The sequence below is a fragment of the Orcinus orca genome, chromosome 8, assembly GCF_937001465.1.
Source record: "Orcinus orca chromosome 8, mOrcOrc1.1, whole genome shotgun sequence".
NCBI lineage: Eukaryota > Metazoa > Chordata > Mammalia > Artiodactyla > Delphinidae > Orcinus > Orcinus orca.
Genome location: NC_064566.1, coordinates 79,774,059 through 79,797,328, shown reverse-complemented (window position 1 = coordinate 79,797,328; position 23,270 = coordinate 79,774,059). Strand labels below are relative to the sequence as shown.

The 23,270-nt window shown below is 34.1% G+C and overlaps 1 protein-coding gene across 2 annotated transcripts in view; it reads right to left on the bottom strand.

The window, feature by feature from the left end:
• The window catches only part of DYNC2H1 (dynein cytoplasmic 2 heavy chain 1), a 372,035-nt gene that overhangs the window by 41,515 nt on the left and 307,250 nt on the right, over positions 1-23,270 (bottom strand). For both annotated transcript variants that reach the window (XM_004282190.3, XM_049714064.1), the window contains exons 84-85: positions 18,956-19,165; positions 3,319-3,408 (exon numbers count right to left, since the gene is read on the bottom strand). In XM_004282190.3, coding sequence (XP_004282238.2) covers positions 3,319-3,408; positions 18,956-19,165 — 300 coding nt within the window. The remainder of the gene's footprint in view (positions 1-3,318; positions 3,409-18,955; positions 19,166-23,270) is intronic.

Sequence of the window (23,270 nt, the reverse complement as noted above, 5' to 3'; positions counted from 1 at the left end):
AACTCGAAGTCAGGAAAATAATTCTAGGGTCTCAATAGGAAATAATATGTTATATATATTATATTATATTTATATATCTAGTCCATTCATTTGTTCATTCATTTATTCAGAAGGCAGTATGCTACGTATTAGAAATACAGTGGAATTATTATTTTTTTAAAAGTCCTTGCCCTAAAGGATCTTAGAGACCATAGGATAAATGACTGCAAGACTCTCTTTGGCTGAGACTGCTTGGGTACCTAAGGGTTCTCTGGCTCTCTCTAAATCACCAGCATTGAGAGGACAGTCTCAAACCCATGTCACCCAGTAGAGTAAGACTCTCTCCATATTGAAAAATGATCCTCTAAAACATAATCTGATTTCTCTCCTTAATATCCCACAGTGTTCCCTTTTGCCCTTATGATCAAATATAATCATAATCTGATTTCTCTCCTTAATATCCCACAGTGTTCCCTTTTGCCCTTATGATCAAATATAATCCCTTAATACATTATCATAACATGGCCTTTCCTGCTCCACCAGCCTAATCTCTGAACACCCCTCCTTGCGCTCTATGCTCCGCTTTTAGTTATTAAAAGTGCATGGCTTACTCTTGACTCTGACCTTCCTCTTGTCTGGCACAGTCTTTCCTCTTGTCCTCGCTTGGTCTATTCCTACTAAGCTTTCAGCTTAAGCATCACTTCCCTGTTCCCATGTAGGTTAGGTACTCTTGCTATTTGCTCCCATAGTACTAGACTTCCTTTGTCACTCTTACTGTTGCTGTTTATTCGGTTGTCTATTTTTTCTGATAAATTGTAAGGACAGTTCCTTGGGACACAATGTATATCTATTTTGTTTACCATTCTATATTCAGCAACCTCAGCACAGTGCATGGCACCAAGATAGAATTTTTAATTGCTAAATGAATGAATGTAAGAAATTTAAATTCTGTGAGGCAGAAACTGTATCAATTGACTAATCATTTTATCTCCAGTACTTCACTCAGAGCTTAGCATAAAGTTGTTGCTTATAATATGTTTGACTGACTAAATAAATGAATGCCATCTTGACCCAGTCACTCTCACCTTATTTGCACAAAACCCCTGTATTGATCAGGCACTATGTGTAATACTCTCAGTAGCTTGTTCTGTTTCCTATATGTTATGCCCTAAATGAAAGGCTCTGGGATTTTAAACCATGGCTGGAACTGGGCTCAACCTGCTGTGTACCTATTTGGAATCAGTCTGATCATTACACTTTCATAAATAACCAAAAGCTGCCATTTTCTCAGATCTCTGAAAATAGTACTTCTAATTCTCCCTGCCCTCCCAATATTCTCAGCCCTTTCTTCCCCACCTAAGTAGCCACGCTGTTCCTCTAAACTTTGTAAGTTGCTCTGGTTACTTATCTGTGAAACATAAAAGGCATGTATGAAATCAAAGGACCTGGCAGACCCTTGACTAGATGGAAAGTGAATGCCAAACACTAAAGGTTATCTTAGGGAAGCAGATATCTGTACATTCATAACTGAAAAAAAAATATTAAGGCAGGAAAACAATAAAAATATATCCTTAAGTGGTGACATAAATGATGAATTATTGCATATTCCCTAGGTAGAAAGATAAGATAAACTATGGTCAAGCCTGAAAATTATCCTGAAGGTTAAAAGGATATTTTATCATTATAATTAAGGCTAAATGCCTATAAAGCTTTTTAGAAAATCACACAGTGAAAAAGTTTTCAGTTTTGATGATCAGTATACAATATACTCAGTATGAATAATCATGCCAGAAAATTGTAATAATTTATGTAAAACTGCTTTAAATGATATTAATTTCAGTATCAATAATATATTTATTATATGCACAAAGCATAATTATTAAGCATACTTACACGTATAGTGTAATAAAAGCTACCCATTGGCAGCAAATAAAGTTTCTGCCCTTTATAAAATAATCTAATGCAAATAATACTGATACATACATTAAGTGATAAATTATCACAGCCATGCAATTATAACATACCAAGGACTTCAGAGCATTTCTGTATTTTTCTAAGAGCACCGATGGACTATTTGTCCTTCCTCTTCTGACTTCTCTATCCTTCCTTCCCTCCATTTTTCTGGCATTTACTGATAGATTATATCTGGACATATACACAGTAGATAGGAAGATGGGTAAACCCGAGTCTCTGCCTTGTTCTTCTCTACCTGCTAATTTTAAACTCATTTTCAGATCCAGTAGTTTCTTCTTCAATAATCCTACAACTGAGAGGTTGATTATACTGGAAGCCAAATAAACATTCAGATGAGTTCTGGCCCCTTCAAAGGAGTACCATTGGCAGACTGGCAGCATAGAGTAAGAAGAGAGGAAAAGATGAAATTACACAAGGCAAGGCCCCCCTAGAGGAAGTGTCTAAAGAGATGAGAGGAGATGAAATCAAGTATACAGCTCTATGGATGAGGCTTCAACAGCAGAAGGTCAACTACTTTTGTATTAGAACAAAGATGATGAGGGTGGGTTTAGACAAATTTGTAGGTGGGAGGGAAGGGTAGGCATTTTCAAGTGGTCATATTTCATAGCTTGAATTTTCTCTGTAAGGTAAAAAGCAGGGTGTTCTGCTAAGGGAAAAATTAAAGATGTGGACAGGTATGTGCACTACTAAAAGAAAAAAAAAATGAATGAGGATTGCTGTATCTAGAAGGACACTGATCAAGTTACTCCTAATAAGCTGATATGACAAAGAATGTTATTTGTGAAAGCAGTGTAACAAGCAGAGGAAGAAGGCAGTAAGACAGTGCAAAACCATACAGGAAAAGTGGTACATTGCGTGCACCAACTGACCTATAACATTTGCTATTCCTTAAAAAAAATAATCACCTTGTCTTTCTCCGTCTATATCGTTCCTTATTCTGTTCAATTTTCCTTCATTTACCTGACTGGGCCACTCTGAAAAAACTTGATCAATTTGGAAAAAAACAAAACAGAAAAAAGCAGCTCCCTGTAGGGGGGACATACCCTAAAGCAAATTAGTCACAGTTATGAATAAGTTTCAGTTACCATCTATATGATCCATCTATATTAAAATTGTAGATTTTTCTCTAAATTCTCAAAAATTATGAAAAGCCACACTACACAGAGAGAACACAGTCTTTTTGTTTTGTCTTTTTTTAAAGAGTGCTAGGTAAAATCACAGATGACAGAATAAGAAAGGAATATACGGTGCTCTATGAACAAAATCATAATATTTTCACTAGTTGCTAGCAGAATGGTTAACAATATGAGAGTTTGTAGTACAATCGTCATACAGTCATACAATTACTAAATAATTTCATCTTACCTGTATTGCAAGGGCACGAGCTACAAGACCTCTAAGGTATTGTAAAGGATCTTCTGGACCTTCCCACTTGCTTTGCCATGTGAGAGGACACTGCAATTTTAAAAGGATCAAAATTAAGTTTACATATACAATATTACATATAAAAGATCTTTTAACATTAGTGTGATGGGGAAACTATTTTGGCATAATTCACATTATGTGTATCATGAATTCATTTCATTAAGATATGTCTTTTTTCTATTTTATACATAATATCAATAATGTATATGTGTCAATCCCAGTGTATGTATAAAATAGACAACTGATGGGAGCATACTGTATAGCACAGGGAACTCTACCTAATGCACTGTGGTAAACTAAATGGGAAGGAAGTCCAAAAGGGAGGGGATATCTGTATGTGTGTATGGCTGATTCATTTTGTTGTGCAGTGGAGGCGAACACAACATTGTAAAGCAACCATACTCCATAAAAAAATTAATAAAAAAACTTTTTAAAAAGATATGTCTTTTCTTTGATCTTATCTCATTAAAATTGAATGATAAATAGAGTCAGAATGAATTGACCTGTTTCTCTAAAAGAAAATATTTTTAAGTAAAAATTCTTGAAAGAATAAACAAATGAACATAAACCAGTATATAGAAAGTAGCAAACCATGTTTTCTTGAAATGATATGTAATGAAATCAAATTAAATTTCACAAATTCATTTTATAAGTAGTAAAGACAAAAAACAACTAGTCTTGTGTCCCTACAGAATTACAGAAATTTTATCTCCCAAACCACACCAGATATATGACAAAAAGAGAATAAAACAGAAAATACTCTAAATTAAAGAAATATATAAAACCTTTCTAAAAAAGTTACCTTTTTAATATCTGACCTTCTTTTAACTGACATTCTCCATTAATACATTCATTATAATATTCCTTTTCTGTGAGAGTTTTCTGGATTTTTCAAATATTATGTAACTATCATTCAAACTTAATATTTATTTTTCTCCAGTGGAATAATAAGGAGAGAGCATCAATTTCTTAACCCAAAACACTGTCTGATTACATAGCTGAGAAACTACTCCAGGCTAGAGTATATCAACAATGTATGGAAAATGGAAATTGTAAGATAACAAACCTTACAGTGAAAAAAAGACCTTAGAAAACATCTAGTTCAATTACTCTAGGTGAATGAAGTAAGCCTTCTTAGGAATATGGTAGCTAAGTGCTGGAGCTATGCTGTGAACTGAAACAGGTGTGATGACTTTAAAACATGATCCCTAAATCCTTTGACAATTCTGTGGAGACTTGAAGTCTGCTCTTCTTCTTAAATAAGTGTCCTGTGAATATAGCAGAAGTGATGTGGTTCCAGTTTCTTAAGAAATTGGTTGCTTGTATTTCCTGTCTTTTGTGACTCTTGATCTTGGAACCCATCCAACATATTGTGAAGTCCAATTTTTGGAGAGGCCCATGTGGAGATGAACTGAGGCTCCCAGCTCTCAGGCAGCACTGACTTGCCAGCCACATGAGTGAGCGGAGTGGAAGAGACAAGCCTTCTCTACCAAGGTCTACCCAAATTTCAGCTCTGTAAGCTTAAAATAAAATGATTTTTTAAAAATTATTATGTTTTAACCTGGTAAGTTTTGGTGGGATTTGTTATACAGCAAGACTTAACTGATACAGTTCTTTGGTATCCAGAAGCAGGGTTCTACCTTAACAAAAACCTAAAACATATGGCACTAGATTTGAGACTGAGTGGTGGGCTGAAGCTGCAAGAACCTTCAACAGAATGTAAGTGAAAACATAAAGGGCTTCTAAGAGAATAGTGGAGGTCTAAGGGACTTTGAGGACTTAAAGGAAAGGGAGGAAACAATCTCAGACAGACAAAAGTACTCTTGGGACCTTAAGGGCATGCCTTGCAGATCCTTTCTGTTAAACAATAAGGCTTCAATGAATCTTAAGGGTGTTGTCCCACAGCCAACACACAAGAAGCCTAAGGTAGAGAAAAAGGCTTATCACAAGATTTATGGCCATAGTTTTTGTCTAATGTGAATCTCAATGAGATTCAAAGCAAACTCACAATCTTAGAATACTGTTCTGGTGTAAGTTTCATCTGTTTGGGATTAATGGGGAAAAGAGGGCACAATTAAAAGAGAACTTTGGACCCCAGAATCCCTATGGGTGGGAAGCAGGTTGAGAAAACCACTCAGCTTCAAACATGGCTAAATCTTATTGAAATGTATGGATAATTAAGAGACGAGAATCAACAGCTCAGAGGGCAAAACCAAGAGCCATGGATAATTATTCCCAGGGAACAATATGGAATCCTAATAAAGGAACTGAAAACATAAGCTTGCTTAGATTTCAGAATTGCTAAGGACACGTGAGCCTCCCATTTCCTCATTTTTTGAGTGGGAATGTCTATTGCAGTTACCTGTCCTACCATTTTATATTGGGTTTGTAGGGGACAATAACTTATCTCTGCACATCATAGGTCTTTAGTTGAAAACCATGCTTGAGAAACTGTTTTTGAAGAACCAAACCCAAGAAGCCTCACCCATACTTCCACCTGATTTTGATGACAACATCCGGCCTGAGGCTGTAAAGGAATGAGACATCTCGGGAAACTTGGAAGGAGATGACTGCATTTTACATGTGGGAGAAATGCAAATAATTTGTGCCCAAAGGGCAGACTGCAGCAGCTTCAAAACATGGTCCCAAAATTACTTGATACTCTTCCCATTGAGAGTTGAGGTCTATGTCCACCCCACCCCTTGACAACCCGACCAATAGAATAAGGGAGAAGTGACGCTTTATCAGTTTTCAGATCTAGGTCTTAACAAATTCACAGCTTTCATTTCCTCTTTCTTGGGGTATACACTTTTAGAACCAAGATACCATGTTGTGAAGAAGCCAAGTAGTCCATATAGAGAGGCCCATGTGGAGACATCTAGAGAGCAACCAAGGCCTCTAGCCATTAGTCCCGATAAACTACCAGCCAATAATCAGCACCACCTAGCCAGCCCCGTGACTGAGCGTCCATTAAGTAGACCCTCCTGTTCTAAGCTGAACCGACTCAGCTGGTGTCACACGAAGCAAAGACAAGCCTTCCCCACCAGACCCTGCCCAAACCACACACTCATGAGCTGAATAAATGATTGTTCTTGTTTTCAGCCATTAAGTTTCAGGGTAGTTTATTACGTAGCAATAGATAGCTGATAGGTCAGGTTTTCACATTCTAAGTTTTATGCTTTTCCTGTTGTAGAAAGAGAGCTCCTTTATATAGTGTTTAATTACATAATGTAAGTTACTGGTAGGCAACCTTTAAGGTGCTCCCAGTGACCCCTGCCACTTGGCATTCATCTCCATCCTTGTGAAATTCCCTCACCTTGAGCATGAACTGGTTTTAGGGAGTTGCTTCTAAGGAAAGAATATGGCAAAAGTGATGAGAAGCCACTTCTGAGAGTAGGGTACAAATATTGTGACTTCTGTCTAGCTCACTTTCTCTTCATCTCTTCCTTGTTCACTCTGTGTGAAAAAGTTGCATACTGTGGGTTGCTTTATGTAGATGCCCGTCTAGCAAGGAACTGATATGTCCAGTCAACAATAAGTGAGGACCTGAGGGCTGCCAACAGCCATCCCATAAGTGCTCTGAGAGGCTGCAGTAATTGCAGCCCTGGTGACTGCAGACTTATGGGAGACCCTAAGACAGAACACCCAGCTAAGCTACCCCCAGATCCCGACCCACAGAAACTGTAATGTGATAACTTTTCATTGTTTTGTGTCACTAAATTCTAGGGCAATTTATTACACAGCAATAGATTAACTAAGAGAACTATCAATATTAGTGTCAGATGTAATACTTTCATTCAATACATATTCAAGTCCTTATTCTCCATCCATTCAGCAATTACTGAGAGCCTATAATGTGCAGGCATTATAAGGTCCTGGCTATCATGGAGCTTACATTTTACTGGGGGATAAAGGCAATATACTTATTTCTAAATATATTATAAGAAAAAGACTACACAGTGCTAAATCCTATGTAGAGAATTACAACATGATATGTGATATGACCGAAGTAATATGAAATGATAGTGATATGATAGAAGACTATGAGGAATAAAATCTTCACCCTAAAGAGCATTAGAAACCAGTAAAGGAGATACACAGCTAATGTCCCTGATGGTGTTTTAAGGATGACTTATATAGCATGTTTCTGGAGCTAAGAGGAAAACAATGATTTAATCAAAGAAATCTTAGTAAAGGAAGTACTGTGAAGCTTTGAAAGTTGTGTTGAATTTTGACAAAGGTAGACATAACTGGAGGGGACTTTTTAAGCTAACATTTATGTGTTAGTAACTGTGCTGAGTTTTGGATATGTACCAGAAGCAGGTACTATTGTAATTTCCATTTCACAGAGGAGAAAATGGAGACACAAAGAGAACAGCATATCCAAAATCACAGAGCTGGAAAATGGCAAGTCCAAGATGTGAACCCAGGTAACCTAACTCTAGAGTCTGTCAGCATTAATTCTGCCTCCAACGTATTTTACATTTCTATAATGTAATTTCTATATTACACCATTTGAGATTTGTCAACTGAAAAAAAATGCACAATGTGAGAGTTGTGCATTAAGTTTTACTTGGGGCAAAATGAGGACTATAGCCCGGGAGACAGCATTTCAGATAGTTCTGAGAAACTGCTCCAAAGAGGTAGGAGGGAAGGTGTATGATTTTGTGTGTGATTTTGATGAAGGAGGAGTACATGTAATCAAGCACATATTTTTTGCAGAAGGTTGCTGCTAGTTTTGTGAAGATTCAACATGACAATTATGTATTGGGAATTAAAGTTATAATTATGGGGAAACTAAGGCTTAGAGTAGGTTTATTTAACTAAACTATTTTTTTTAATCTAAATGGTAGAGAACTTGAACCCAGGTCTAACTCTAAATGTAAACTTTTTGTTATCCCATGCTTTTCATGAAAGATGTCATAAAAGCAAAACAGGATACAAGCAGATTTCCGAATTCACTCTTTTTCAAGCATCAATTAATTAACTGACAACTCAGCAATAACCTGTTAAATAGCTGCTATTTGTCAATCATTTGTTAGGTCCTGTGGATACAAAGTTATAACACAATCCCTGTTCACAGAAGTTTGCACTAGAGGGTGAAATAAATAATAAAAGAAGACAGCTACAGACAATACAGTAAGTTCCCTGATAATGACAAGCACTGTGCTCGTGAAACACAGATGTAAGGTACACCAAATTCAAACTGTGCCTAAGGACAAGAGTCAGGAAAGGCTTTCTGGTGGAGATAATGCTTGAGGTGAGTCTCAAAAGATAAACAGCTTACAGTAAAGTAAAGAAGGACAGTAAGAAAAGGAAGGGGCATTAATAAAAAAGACATGAGACAACTGGGCTGATGGTCAGACCATGAAGCTTTTGAATGTTTATACTGAGGAGCTTAATCTGGAAAGCAATGATAAAACTAAATTACACTTTAACTAGGGAAGTGACACAATCATATTTGGATTTTAGAAAGATTATCCTAGTAGAAATAGGGAGAACAAGCATTAGGGTGATGAAACTGCAGTCAGAGAGGTGAATTAGGAAGGTACTGTAGAAACACTTGTGCAGCACTTGCATGTGCAGGCACTGTTCTCAGCATTTCACCTGTATTAACCCTTCAGACTTCACATCAACCCTCTGAGATGGATAGTTATTACTCCCATTACGAACATTTAGAAACTAAGGTAGAGAAAGGTTAAGTGACCTGCACAAGTAAACATTCTAGTACATAATCTTGGATGTTTTAAGTTCCACTCCGCAACCTTAATATGTTTACTATATGAACTTTAAAAAAAAGGACCACAGTTAGTAACTCTTTTCCCTTTTCATTTAATAACGTAATTATCTATACTACTGACAAACACCACTATCCTACTAATAAAAATGACGTGCTGATCCTCACACATGAGTGAGACACTGGTAATCCAGTATCTGCACACTGCTGAAGTTAAGCCAACACTGGATTATAGTTTTTGGAAATGAATCGACTTTCATCGGACTCAAGCTTATTGCAGTGTCTGACACAGGGAGACGGCATGGAAATTGCTATTTATTTCAAGCACTAGAAGTTGCACTGGGATTTCACTGTAGGTGGGAAAACAGAGTTCAGTTTACATTTTTTTTAAAGAAAAGGAAAAAGGAAAAAAATATATAGTTCATTGTAATTTCAATTTCACATGAAGTGATTAACCCATATGGGCAGTTTACAAATTATCACTAACTCCTATACTAGCCATAAGTTACAAATTTGTACAATTAATTAAATTAGCTAAAATCCATTTTACACACATATACATGATTAGAGAGTTATATTTCAGAAGGATAAAGATAGCTGCAGAGTAAAACACTCTAATAATAGAGCCCTTACTATATAGAGAGAGTCTAATAGAATAGCCTCTCTTCTATTTGGAAGAGAAAGTATAACTCAGAAGATAATTTGTGATAAAAGTTAGAATGCATTCTGATTTAATCTTACTAAGACCTTTACTTAGAGCCAAAGATTTCAATTTTCTTAATAGTACAGAGAAACAATCTATAAAACAGCACCAGAACAAACTAAGGACTTTCAGATACAAGAGATTTATTTAACTGAATTATTTTCTTTTAAAATATGAATCCTATTTTAAAAATCTTTTTATTTTGTGTCTTCCCTTTAAAGAGAATCATATTATTTGCTTTCTCAGGACATGTAACTTCTGTTTTCCATTAAAAAATTATAAAATACTTAAGAGATTATACTAAGTTATAAAACGTCTGGAAAGGTAGAAGCAATCCATTGATGGATGAATGGATAAACAAAATCTGATACAGACCTTCCTCGACTTACAGTGGGGCCACGTGCAGATAAACCCATTGCAAGTTGAAAATATTGCAAGTTGAAAATGCATTTAACACACCTAAACCACCAAACATCATAGCGTAGGCTAGCCTATTTTAAACGTGCCCAGAACACTTACATTAGCCTATGTTTGGGCAAAATCATCTAACACAAAGACTATTTTATAATAAAGTGTAGGATATCTCAAGTAATTTATGGAATACTGCTCTGAAAGTGAAAAACAGAATGGCTGTATAGATACAGAATGGTTGCAGTGTATCAGTTGTTCACCCTGATGATTGAGTGGCTGACTGAGAGCTGCAGCTCTCTGTGCTGCCCAGCATTTTGAGCATAAGGTACCACATATCGCTAGCCAGGGAAAAGATCAAACTTCAAAATTCAAAGTATGGTTTCTACTGAATACATATCATTTTTGCCTCATCATAGAGTAGAAACCACCTTAAGTCGGGGACCATCTGCATATACATACAATGGAAAATTATTCAGCACTGAAAAAAAAGGGAAATACTGACACATGCTACCATATGGATGAACCTTGAGGATATTATCCTTAGTGATACAAACCAGTCACCAAAAGACAAATGCTGCTTGATTCCACTTATATGAGGTACCTAGAGTAGTCAAATTCATAGAGATAGAAAGTAGAATGGTGGTTGCTGGGGGCTAGGTGGTGGGGGAATGGGAAGTTGTTTAAATGGGTAGCGTTTCAGTTTTGTAAAATGGAAAGAGTTCTGGAGACTGGTTGCACAACAGTGTGACTGTACTTAACATTACTGAACTGTACACTTAAAATGATAAATTTTATGATATATGTATATTGCCACAATTACAAAACTTCATTGGAAAAATGTGAGAAAGGAAAAGAAGAAAGCAGTTTCCTTCTTGAGTCTATGTCAACATTGTGTGCTTGATAATATTTTTGTTACCCACTTTGAGCTCATTGAATACAGAGACCGTGTACTATGTATTATTCCTATCTCTAGGGCCTGGCATGGTATAGAGAGTCCATGGTAGATGGTCAATAAATGTTTGCTGAATATTATTTATTATATCATCCAATTACTAATTTTTAAAAAAAAATCCCAGCTCCTCCTCCATCCTTGCACATTTTGAAAAAAATAGAGTTATAAATAAGATGTCCATACATCCAATTTGCCTAATGATCCCTATTGTCCCAGAGTTCCATCCAGGTAGGAGTCCCTTTCACTCTTAAAACTATATTTTGGGTGATAAATTTGAAGGTCACTATAGTTATTTAAAAAATTCAAATTTACATAACAATTTGAAGCCAAGAGGTCAATTTAGGGATTGAATCATGACCTCATTAGCACAAAAATTTAACTAAATTAACCCAGAATTACCAAAAAAATTGAAGAGTCAAGCAAGGAAATAAACAAACCAGATAACTGGTAAAACATTGCTGTTGTGATGAGTAGTACAGCATACCAAAATAATTTTAAAGGCACCTTGAGAAAGGATCTGATGATTGAAAATGGCTATTGGTGGAGAATGATAAATTCTATTAAAAATGTATGTACATTTTAAAACAAGTATTATTTAATATCTGTCTTTCCAATATGTAACAGATTCATAGCATCCTCAGCATAGCATATACATACAACTGGAAGTATTAAAAATACTTATAATGAAGCTTTGGGAAAGATGACAAGTTAATCATCAAATATGTTCAGCATGTAAAATGATCTATAAATTTTTCCATCTAATAAAATCTAATAAAAACAGATTAAATGTATATTTACTTCTGTGAAATTTATTTCAAAATAATGTTCAACATGTTGAACATATGTCGAATATATGTTTTTACATTCTCTGAGATTTTAAGAATTTATGGATTCTTTCTGCAATGTTTTCTGTGATAAACTCATTTAGGACAATGTCATGTTGGTATAATTAAATATATGTATATTTTCTTGATAAAGTGTCTATTCAAATCTTTTTTCTCATTTTAAAAATTGGGATGTTTGTCTTTGCATTTTCGAATTGATTTCTTTTTAATATTTCTGGATATATATTCCTTGGTTAGAGGTATGTCTTGCAAATCTTTTCCCCTAGTCTGTGGCTTACTTTGAATTTTCATAACAGTGTGATCAATTTGGGGATAATTTTTGTATATGTTTGGAGGTACAGGTGTATGTATTACTATTATTATTATTAGGCTTTTGGCTATTTGATTGTTTTACTACCATTTGTTAAAGAAATTTCCCTGTCTCCATTTAATTGCCCCAGTATATTTGGTGAAAATTAATTGATCATATATCTGTGGGTCTATTTCTGAACTCTTTATTCTGTTCTATTGAGCTATATACCTATCTTTCTACCATTACCACACTGCTTTGATTATAATATCTTAATAAGTCTTGAAATCATGAAGAGTAAGATCTTCCATTTTACTCTTCTTTTTCAAAACTGTTTAGGCTACACTAGGTCTTTTGCATTTTATTCAAATTGAATTCTCAATCACTATAAAAAAATTCTACAGAGGATTTTTATCGGGACTGTGTTGAATCTCAGGATCAATCTGGAAAAGACTAACATCTTAACAGTAATAATGGGTCTCCTGATCTGTGAGCACAGTACAACTTTCACTGCATCTTTCCATTTATTTAGGTCTTTTTAAATTTCACTCATCAATGTTTTGTAGTTTTCAGTATGTACAAAAGTTTTACACATCTTTTGTCAATTTTATCCCGATATATCATCTTTCTGCTATTATTACAAATGGTACTTTTATATTTCAATACTCAATAGTTTGTTTCCAGGATATACATCATTTTTAATGTGTTTACCAAAAGCTTGCTAAACTTAAACTCTCTTACTAGCCTTAGAGCTTTTATATTTCTTAAGATCTTGTGAATAGTTCATTATATCCTCTACAAAAAAAAAGATAGGTTTCCTTCTTCCTTTCCAGTTTGTATGGCTTTTATTTCTTTTTCTTAACTTGTTGTGCTAGCTAGGACTATCAGTATAATGCTGAAAAGAACTGGTGAGACCTCAATGTTTTATTAACAATCTTAGGGGGAAAACATTCAGTCTTTTACTCTTATGTTAGCTATAGGTTTTTCATAGGTGACCTTTATCTGGTTAAGAAGGTTCACCTCAAATTCCAATTTAGTGAAAGGTTTTGTCATGACTGGATGCTGAATTTTGTCAAATGCTTTTTCTGTCTCTATAAAGATAATCACGATTTTTAAAATTAGTTATTAAAATGGTAAATAACATCAATTTTTTTTATTAACTCAAACTTGTATTCTTAAGATAAACCACACTTGGCTATCCATTTTTATACTTTTTTTGATTCAATTTGTTAAAATATTGGTAAGAATTTTAGTGTCTATATTCATGAAGGAAATTAGTCTGTAGATTTCTTTTATTATGATGTATTTGTTAGGTTTTATTACCAGGCAATGCTGGTCTCACAGAAAAAGCAGGGAAGTATTCCTGCCTCTTCTATTTTCTGAAATAGTTTACAGATTTGGTATTATTTCTTCCTTAAATATTTGTTAGATTTCACCAGTGGATTCTAGGAGCTCTCTTTGCGGGAAGGTTTTTAATAACAAATTCAACTTCCTTAATAGATATAGGCTATGGGTTACCTATTTCTTCTTGAATGAGCTTTGGTAGTTTCTATCTTTCAAGGAATTTGTACATTTCATCTAACTTCATCTAAATATATTCTCTTATCATGGCAAATGATGGTTATAAGTGAGGGATACTGAAGCAGAATTCCAAGATACTAGAGACTCTGGGTTTTTGCGGGCCCCTTTGTTCTTACATAGATCAATAGAAACTGATTTCCATTTATAAGTATACATAATCAAATTTTTAATTGTAAGTAAAGCTAGAGATGAGGGGGTGGGGCAATTCCATCCTAGTATTTAGTAGGCCTGTGGAGATGAGTATGTGGAGTTCAGTCTTCATAAGGCTGATATCTGCCTCTTGTTACAAAGACTACCATCTAGCTTCATGATCAAATTAACAAAATATGCAATGAGAGATGAAGTGCAAAGAATACTGATCTAGGAAACACAACGTCAGGACTGCAGTACGGGCTTTGACACTTTACCAGAATACCAACTCCTTTCAGCTTCAGTTTTCTAATCTAAGTAAAAGGAAGGTGATGAGAGTAGAAAATTAGATGAGGGCTACACAAGTGCACCATAACTGGTAAAATGTTATATAAAACATAAGCTACTACTTTATTCTAATGGAAAAATGCTAATTATTCAACATTAATAATTATCATTTGGTAAAATAGTTTGGGTATGACTTTTCTAAGAACTTATTTGTATAAAGGTAGGTAAATTTTAAAAGGGGGGCCTTTAAGAAAACATGGGGTCTCCAACCATTTTATAAGAACCATTTCATCTTTCCTTTTCTCCCAAAGACTGGGAAATCAATGACGGAGGTGGCACAGGTGGTTACGAAGTGGAGTGGGGATGGCACAAGATGAAGAAGCAGGTGCTACTGACGTTTTTATGAGACTTCTGACTACAGAACAGCGTTTCTCAAACCTTAGCATGCATCAGACCCACCTCAAGGGATGGATAAAAAACAGATTGCAGGGCAGCACACTTAGAGTTTACGATCCAACAGTCTGAGGTGGGGCCTGAGAATTCATAATTTTACCAAGTTCTCAGGTGATACTGATGCTTTTGGTCTTGAGACCATGCTTTGAGAGACACTGCTATAAAGAAGACCATGGCAGAGAAAGGAGTGAAAGGAAAAACCTGTCTAGCAGAGGAGATCTTAACTCTTAGATATCCTGAAGTTATATAATAAAGCTTTATGTGTGTGTATATATATATTTTAAGACAGTGCATCTTTTTCCTTCAATTTTAAAAACTGTCAGTGATCTGAAAAAGGTTAAACACCAGTTGTTTGGAAACTTATTTTAAAGAGTCAGGATCCATTAGCAATTGTGCTGTATTGTTGAGTGACTCCCTGATTTAAAAAATTAAAAAGCCATTTAGTGTTACTACCCAGTACATTAGGATAAACTGAAATATACAGGAAATACTTACATTAGCTTTTTAAAAAAGCAACGCAATCTATTAATTTCTACAAAGTGGTAATACCCTTAGTGATTGTTTAGTAAGAAAGATGAGGTAATTTAGTGTTCTATCTTTTCAATTTTTGCATATCTTTTAAATCATGATTTAAAGCCTTTGTTCTAATATGTAAAAGAAAAATAACAATATTCTACAATATCATTGTCCTTAACAAACAAATTATAAGTATTGTAACTTTTTACAAAAAAAGTTTCAGTAGATCACCAGAAAACTGTCAAGGAAATAAAAGTCATAATTCTCTTTAGGAAAATTCTTAGTCCAATCATTTCAGATACAGTAAAGAAAATGTCAAGTACTGAACTATTTCCTAAATTACATTAAATCATATCACATAATTCAAAATTTGTCACATTCAAATGTAATAAAACATTAAACTTTTATCGTGAAATAAATGCGATAGTACTAGATTCAAATTTTTGGTAAAGCTAATTAGAAAGTAAATGTCAAAATTATTTTACTGATCTTATCCTAGTGAAAGTCAGCTGAGTCTCATTTGAGTTTCACCAAACACCCTGAAATATTTCCAAAGCCACTATCTGTGATAGAATTTAAATATGCTTTGTAAAACACATTTTTTATCCTTTGAAAGAATTTTAACAAATTCACTTTCATGCAAATTATACAAATATTTCAAAAACAGTGATATTTCAGAGGCTATATTTCTTAAATCAAAGTGTAATGTAGAATACTTAATTTAATACATTAACAATGAGATTGCATACATCTTACATAAACATATTTTTAAGAAATAAGTCATCAGGTCCTGTTGCTATACCAAATAAGAAATACTTAGCAGATCTTAATGGGCCAAGGGAAAAGGAAGAAATGTTATAAAGAATTAAAGCTCTATGACCCTTTTCTAAAATACCATTCTTTGGTCTTATTCAAGGAAAATGTTTCATATAATAAAACCCATTTAGTTCTTTGTTATCTGTTAATATTGTAAGCCACATTATATTACAATCATAAAAAATAATTTAAGTTATTCATTTTTTTCAAGTGTTTATGCCAAAGATTACCCAGATGGTTAACAGTAGAAGCAAAACAAGAAACCATGTTTGCCATTACCTTCCATATTTTTCATTAATATTACATAGAACCCTCTTGAACTACCCTGTTCTATGCCTTAACGACCTCTAACTGAGATGAATAAATAGTAACGTACATGGTATCCCTACTTCTATAAACTCATTTTGCACAATTTTATCAGATGAATGCTCCAAAAGCTGTTTTTCACACAATGACATTCTCTTAAAGTAACAGTGACAAAAACAACTAACATTTAGAGGGTACTTCCTATGTGTCAAGCACTTTACTCATGATATAATTTAACTTTCATAACATCCCATGATGTAGGTCCCTTTATTACTCTCATTTGACAAATGGGAAAGGTAATGTATTGAGAGGTTTAAGTGACCCACCCAAGGTCACACAGCTACTAAGTGGTAGAATAGAATGAAAGAGACAGACCTATTCTGGAAGCCACATTCCTAGCTATTTTATTACATTATATCTACATGAAAATATTCTTATTGCCTATAGCATTTAATCCAAGCTCTTCCCTTTGGCTTTAAAGACTTCAAAATCTGATGTAACCTTAATTTTACTACAGTTCTTTGTACACCAGTCCCACTGGACTTACTGTTCTCTTCTACACAAGTCATGTTCTTACATCATCATTATTCTCCTCTTACACTGAGTGCAACTATAATTGGTCTATACCATACATTTTGACCTTATACAGCATGTAGTTGGATTTTAAAGAAATACACTCTCATGAGTATTTATCTTTTCACAAATAAATTTAAAACATTTACATTTATGATGACAATCAGACCTGCCTAGATTCAAATCCTGACTTTGTAAACTATTCATTGTGTGACTCTGGTTAGGTTATATAATGTCCCTCTGCCTTAGGTTTCTCACAGTAAAATGCAATAACACAGCACCCTCTTGTAGTGTTAATGTGGTGATTAAATGAGTTAATTAATGTAATTTTAAACTTCTTAGAACCCTTTCCCACTGGTTCCTTCACTGTGTCATGAAGCTTTCATGACTGATAATATATCTACTTCAAATTATAAACAAATTAGTTATAGTTTATAGTACAATACTACAGTATTCTGATAATCACAGTTGATAAATAGAGATAAAAATCTATATACAAAGAAACAATGCAAAGCTGAGATTCTTTTCCAGGGTAAAGGAAAAAGGAACTGAGCTTGATGGAATAGACCTTTTTGTATATGTGAAAAAGAATATTACAACGGACTGAAAGTTTCTGTCCCCCCAAAATTCATATGTTGAAACCCTAAACCCTGATGTGATGATATTTGGAGATGAGGCTTTGGGGAATTAATTAGGTCATAAGGGTGGAGGTTTCATGATGGAATTAGTGCCCTCATAAGAAGAGACAGGAGAGAGTTTGCTTTTTCTCTCATTCCTCTCTACTATGTGAGGACACAGCAAGAAGACAGCCATCAGCAAAACAGGAAGCAGGTCTCACCATACACCAGATCTAATAGCAACTTGATTTTAGACTTCCTAGCCTCCAGAATTGTGAGAAATAAATACTTGTTGTTGAAGCCATCCATTCTATGTTAATTTGTTATAGTAGCCTGAATTAAAAGAGAAATCTTTTTTATGTTAGGGAGTAAGATATAGGAAGTTCTAGGAAGCCTACCTTTTATCTTCAAACAGAGAAGACTATTAGGTTGACTACTAGAGATTTCTCTATATTGAGGGTAAACAGCAGGGAGAAACAAAAACAAAAACAAAAACAAAAACACTTTTCTTTCTAAATTCCTATAGAGCTCTAGTGAAATCTTTTCCAGATGCCAAGTTCTACAAAGATTTTTTTTCCAAATAGCTAAAGTGAATCTATATAAGATGCTCCATATTTTTTGTTTCTATCCAATGGATCTGAAATAACATGGATTTTAATGTTATTTACAATGGTCCAATTACTCAGCAAGAGATGTGTTGATTTCCTTTTCCTCTGCTTATGATTTTTCTACTCGGTAACCATCCTTCCCTTACTTGTAGTAAATGTGTTACAGATGGAGCTGAATCTATTCCCAGCTCCGGGTTAGGCATTTGGCTAAAGCCCTAGCCAATGAGAGCTTTGCATACCCTGCCCACAGAACTAGTATGGGACTAGGCATAAAACACAAGCCATTCTGTATAAATCAAAGCTAATCCCAAGATTTTTTGCTTGAGTTGCCAAGAAACAGGTGTTCTTTCTGTTGGACTTAGAACCCAGAGGATATAAGACTCGGACTGCTGGGGTACCACCACGTGTAGAGGACCCGCCCAAAAGTGAAATTAATATGGAGGATGTACACATACACACACAGACACACAGACACACACACACAATATGACTAGAGAGGTAGATAAATAACACCAGCTGAGATCCTAATGACAATTTTAAGCTCCTGCTAAGCTGATTTAATGCTAGCTACCCTTGGATCCTTCAGTTACTACAGCCAATTAATTCCTATATGGCTTAAGCTACTTTAACTTGGGTTTTCTGTTATAGTTATGGTTTACAGTAAACTGTAAGACTCCTGACAAATGTATACCTGATGGAAAAGCCATTCACATTAATTAAAAAACCCCACATATATATATAGTATTGGCTCACCTTTTGGTTTAATAAAGCACTTGCCAATTTCTGTACTTCTGAACTCAGTAAGGTGGCTCCTCTGATGACTTTGCTGAGAGCGGCAAGAGACTGATGAACACTTTGTACTAAGCGAATGGCATTAAATTGTTCAAGAATGATGAATGATAATATTGGAGATCCTTGTCGATCATTAGGAGGCAACACTTTCTGATGAATCAGGTTTGAATTCTAAAAAGATAATACATCATGTCATATTTACTGAAAAGTAACACAAATCACTGATACATTAAAGCATTCAAAAGTTATTAAAACCTTTTGCTGGTCTATCTTGTTTTGAAATACTCTCTTTTATGACTGGCCAAATTTATTAAATCTGTAAATACATAGGAAGGGAATTCTGCAGTTCACCAACACTGAAGTGGTGTGGGGGTAGAAACTGAGAAAAGGGAACCATGCTCAGAAGGAGCAGTCAATACAGGTGGAAAATGGTAAGAATGGCACACTGTAAGCCAATGCAAAGACAGCAGCAGAGCTAAATTACCACTCTACTGCTGTAAGGAGAGCAGAAGGAATCATGGCTATGAAAAATATGTGAATGGACATTTAATTCAATTTGAAAATTACCTGTATGTATATTTGAAAAATCACACCAAAGATCTTGTACCCGTGAATATTATATCTTAGTATTTATTTCTACGTCTATATTTTAACAGAGGCTCTGATACATAGAAATTCTAGGGCTTCTCAAATTGTTAAGAAAAACTCAAGGAATCCCAGATGTTTCTAAACAGCTTATGTGGTTAGGAGGAAAAAAAATCACCTTCAATAGTATTCTAAAAGTGTCAAAGAACTGTCAAGAGATAAATCTGGGAAGCCCTGTACTCTTACCTGCTCTCCATTATCTTAATTTTCTCTATATATTCTGCTTACAATCCTAGTTAAGGATCCCCTCTCTTTGTTCTAATGGTTGTCACATTCATATCTTCCATGAGAGCACTGTCTCTTTTTCATGTAATCTGGCATGATAATTTAATATCATAAAATGGTGATCTAGCATGGCTATTGCCATTAAATAAATAATCATGAAATAAATTTTATTGGCATGAGATCATTCCTGAGGATAGATTTAGGCTATGAGTTCAAATTTAGGCATTTTATTTCTATTATTGCTATATTTAAAATATTAAAGCTGCTGAAATCATTTTTGATAGACATAAAAATGTACATAAATATACCCACTTAAATAAATAAATGGTGATGAACTCAAAACTAAATCTAGAAGAGAAAAAGAGTATAATATTATGAAAATTAATTAGAATTATTACCCCCTAGATTGAAATTAACTATCTGAACCAGAGCATGCAATAAATAACACTAAACACATCTCCAACCTCAATCAATTAAATAATAAAACTGACATAAAATTTAGGTTATAGACTTTCCATAACTCCTTATATTAAAAACCATTCCTGGAAGTGAATAATATGCGGTACTTAAATCATTATCAATCTTATACTAAGACTGAGAAAGATTAGCAAATAATAATTTAGTTTATGGATTTTTATCCATCCTATTAAACTGATGAGACAAATTTGCACTGTTTGCACTATTACTTTATAGAAGAAGAACACCCAAACTTAGATCATTCAAGCAAGATTCCACTTCTCTATAATGTAAGAAAACAGCAAACTTACCGAACTGTTAAAAAGGCTGATTTAGGAGAGTAACTATCAAAATTACTTAAAATTCAAATAGAGTTCAAGTAAGAACTATGGTCTAGAGATGTGCAGTTAGTGTAAACTACCAGATGAATTTCAAAGACTTAATAAGAAAAAAGGATGCAAAATACCACATTAATAATTTTTTATATTGATTACATTTTGAAATGCTAATATTTTGAATGTATCAGGTTAAATAAAATGTATTATTAAAATTAATTTCACTTGTTTCTTCATACTTATTTAAATGTGGCTGCTAGAAAATTTTAAATTACAAATACGGCTCCCATTTGTGTTTCACATTATATTTCTATTGCATAGTGCTCGTCTAGAAACTATCAAGTAAAATTATGTAAGTTCAGCAATAAGAACAGAAGGACAGAGGAGAAAACAGCATATAGTAGGGTCTCAAAAAGTGTTTGATTAATGAAAGATGAAAAAAATTGTGAAAAAAATGAATAGTAAGACACACTGTGATATAAGCTTTGATAAATTAATGACTGAGAAAAATATAGCAGAAGACATCAAAGTATATTGTAATATATATTATAATGTAATCCATTTCCTATAGGCCTTCACAAAATTTTGATAAAAAATTAATGTAAAATAACTCTAACACAAAAATAAATGTAGATACCTTATACATTCTAAAAGGATGAAGTATAGAGAAGATTTATAGCAGTAGTAACATGTTAGAGTATTACATAAACTTAAAACAAAAAAAAACTTAAATTAAGTATTATTTACAATTCAAATAGCTAAAATTACCATGAGTAAATTATAACTCATCATTATAGTACGCTTTTTAGTGAAACCATCAAGGGATGACAGTCATATCTTTAATCAATTGGTTATAAGAAAAGCTTTTTCTTTTTTCACAAATACAATTGATTGAATCATGTACCTTTTTTTTTAACATCTTTATTGGAGTATAATTGCTTTACAATGGTATGTTAGTTTCTGCTTTATAACAAAGTGAATCAGTTATACATATACATATGTTCCCATATCTGTTCCCTCTTGTGTCTCCCTCCCTCCCACCCTCCATATCCCACCCCTCTAGGTGATCACAAACCACCTAGCTGATCTCCTGTGCTATGCAGCTGCTTCCCACTAGCTATCTATTTTACATTTGGTATTGTATATATGTCCATGCCACTCTCTCACTTTGTCACAGCTTACCCTTCCCCCTCTCCATATCCTCAAGTCCATTCTCTAGTAGGTCTGTGTCTTTATTCCTGTCTACCCTGAAAAAAAACATAATTCAAGAAGAGTCATGTACCAAAATGTTCATTGCAGCTCTATTTACAATAGCCAGGAGTTGGAAACAACCTAAGTGTCCATCATTGGATGAATGGATAAAGAAGATGTGGTACATATATACAATGGAATATTACTCAGCCATACAAAGAAACGAAATTGAGATATCTGTAGTGAGGTGGATGGACCTAGAGTCTGTCATACAGAGTGAAGTCAGTCAGAAAGAGAAAAACAAATACCGTATGCTAACACATATATATGGAATCATGCACTTTTGAAGGGTATCTTTGACATTTTAAAGTTTATTTTGTCATTAAAAAGCTAAGTGTATTCACAGAAAATCATTATATAATTATGGAGCTGCTGGGGAAGAAAAGATTGTGGATATTTTAAAACTTAACTGTTAAGCAAGAAATATCTTTGGGGCAAGAAAAAAGCTAGTCTAATTTTGGTGAAATTTAGGTATTAATCCAGAATTTTGTGTTTTAACTAGAATAGTTTCCTAAGTGAGATAACGACTTTAGACATAAGTAAAATGGATGACACGTGGAAGTACTACTCTTTCTGTTCTTTGGGTTTTTTAAAATAATAATTATTATTTTGAGCTTTTTGAAAATGGTTCTCTCTCAGAAAGAATTTTTGTCACTAAAGGAAACTTAAGCAATGACTAGGCTAGAGATTAGCAAGTTTTTCTGTAAAGGTTCAGATAGTAAATATGTCAGACTTTGTGGGCCATAAGGTCTTTGTCGTAACAACTCAACTCTGGCTGTTGTAGTGTAAAATAGCCACAGAAAATATATAAACAAACAGGCATGGCTGGCTTTCAATAAAACTGTATTTATAGAAATTGGCGGCAGGTCAGATTTGGCCCATGAGCTGTAGTTTGCAAACCTCTCAAGTACACTACCACTTATTCAAAACATTGTGAAGATTCAGGTATTGGTCTAGATAACATCAGAGTCCTTTCCAGATCTGCAATTCAATGAAATTAGTAACATGTGAATTATAGTTTCTATGTGTATATTTACCCATGACTTATAAAACAGTAATCAACAACTGGACAGACATATTTTTTTTCCATGTCATACGATCATGTCTTTGTCCAAGATATGTTTTCTATGATAAGAAAACTATTAAAAGACTCAATAGTCATTTTAAAAAGCAAAAAAGGAAATCAGAAATATTAGAAACAAAGGTGTGGTGGCTCTATGAGTTATAGAAAAGGGGGTAATATCTTCACTTCCATGTGGTAGAAATTTTACTTTTGCCCTCCAGTAACCCTTCAATTCCTCTTTAGCTAATAATTTTCTAATATCTCTCTGGGAAGAAACAAACTTTCCGAAGTCTAAGCCCAT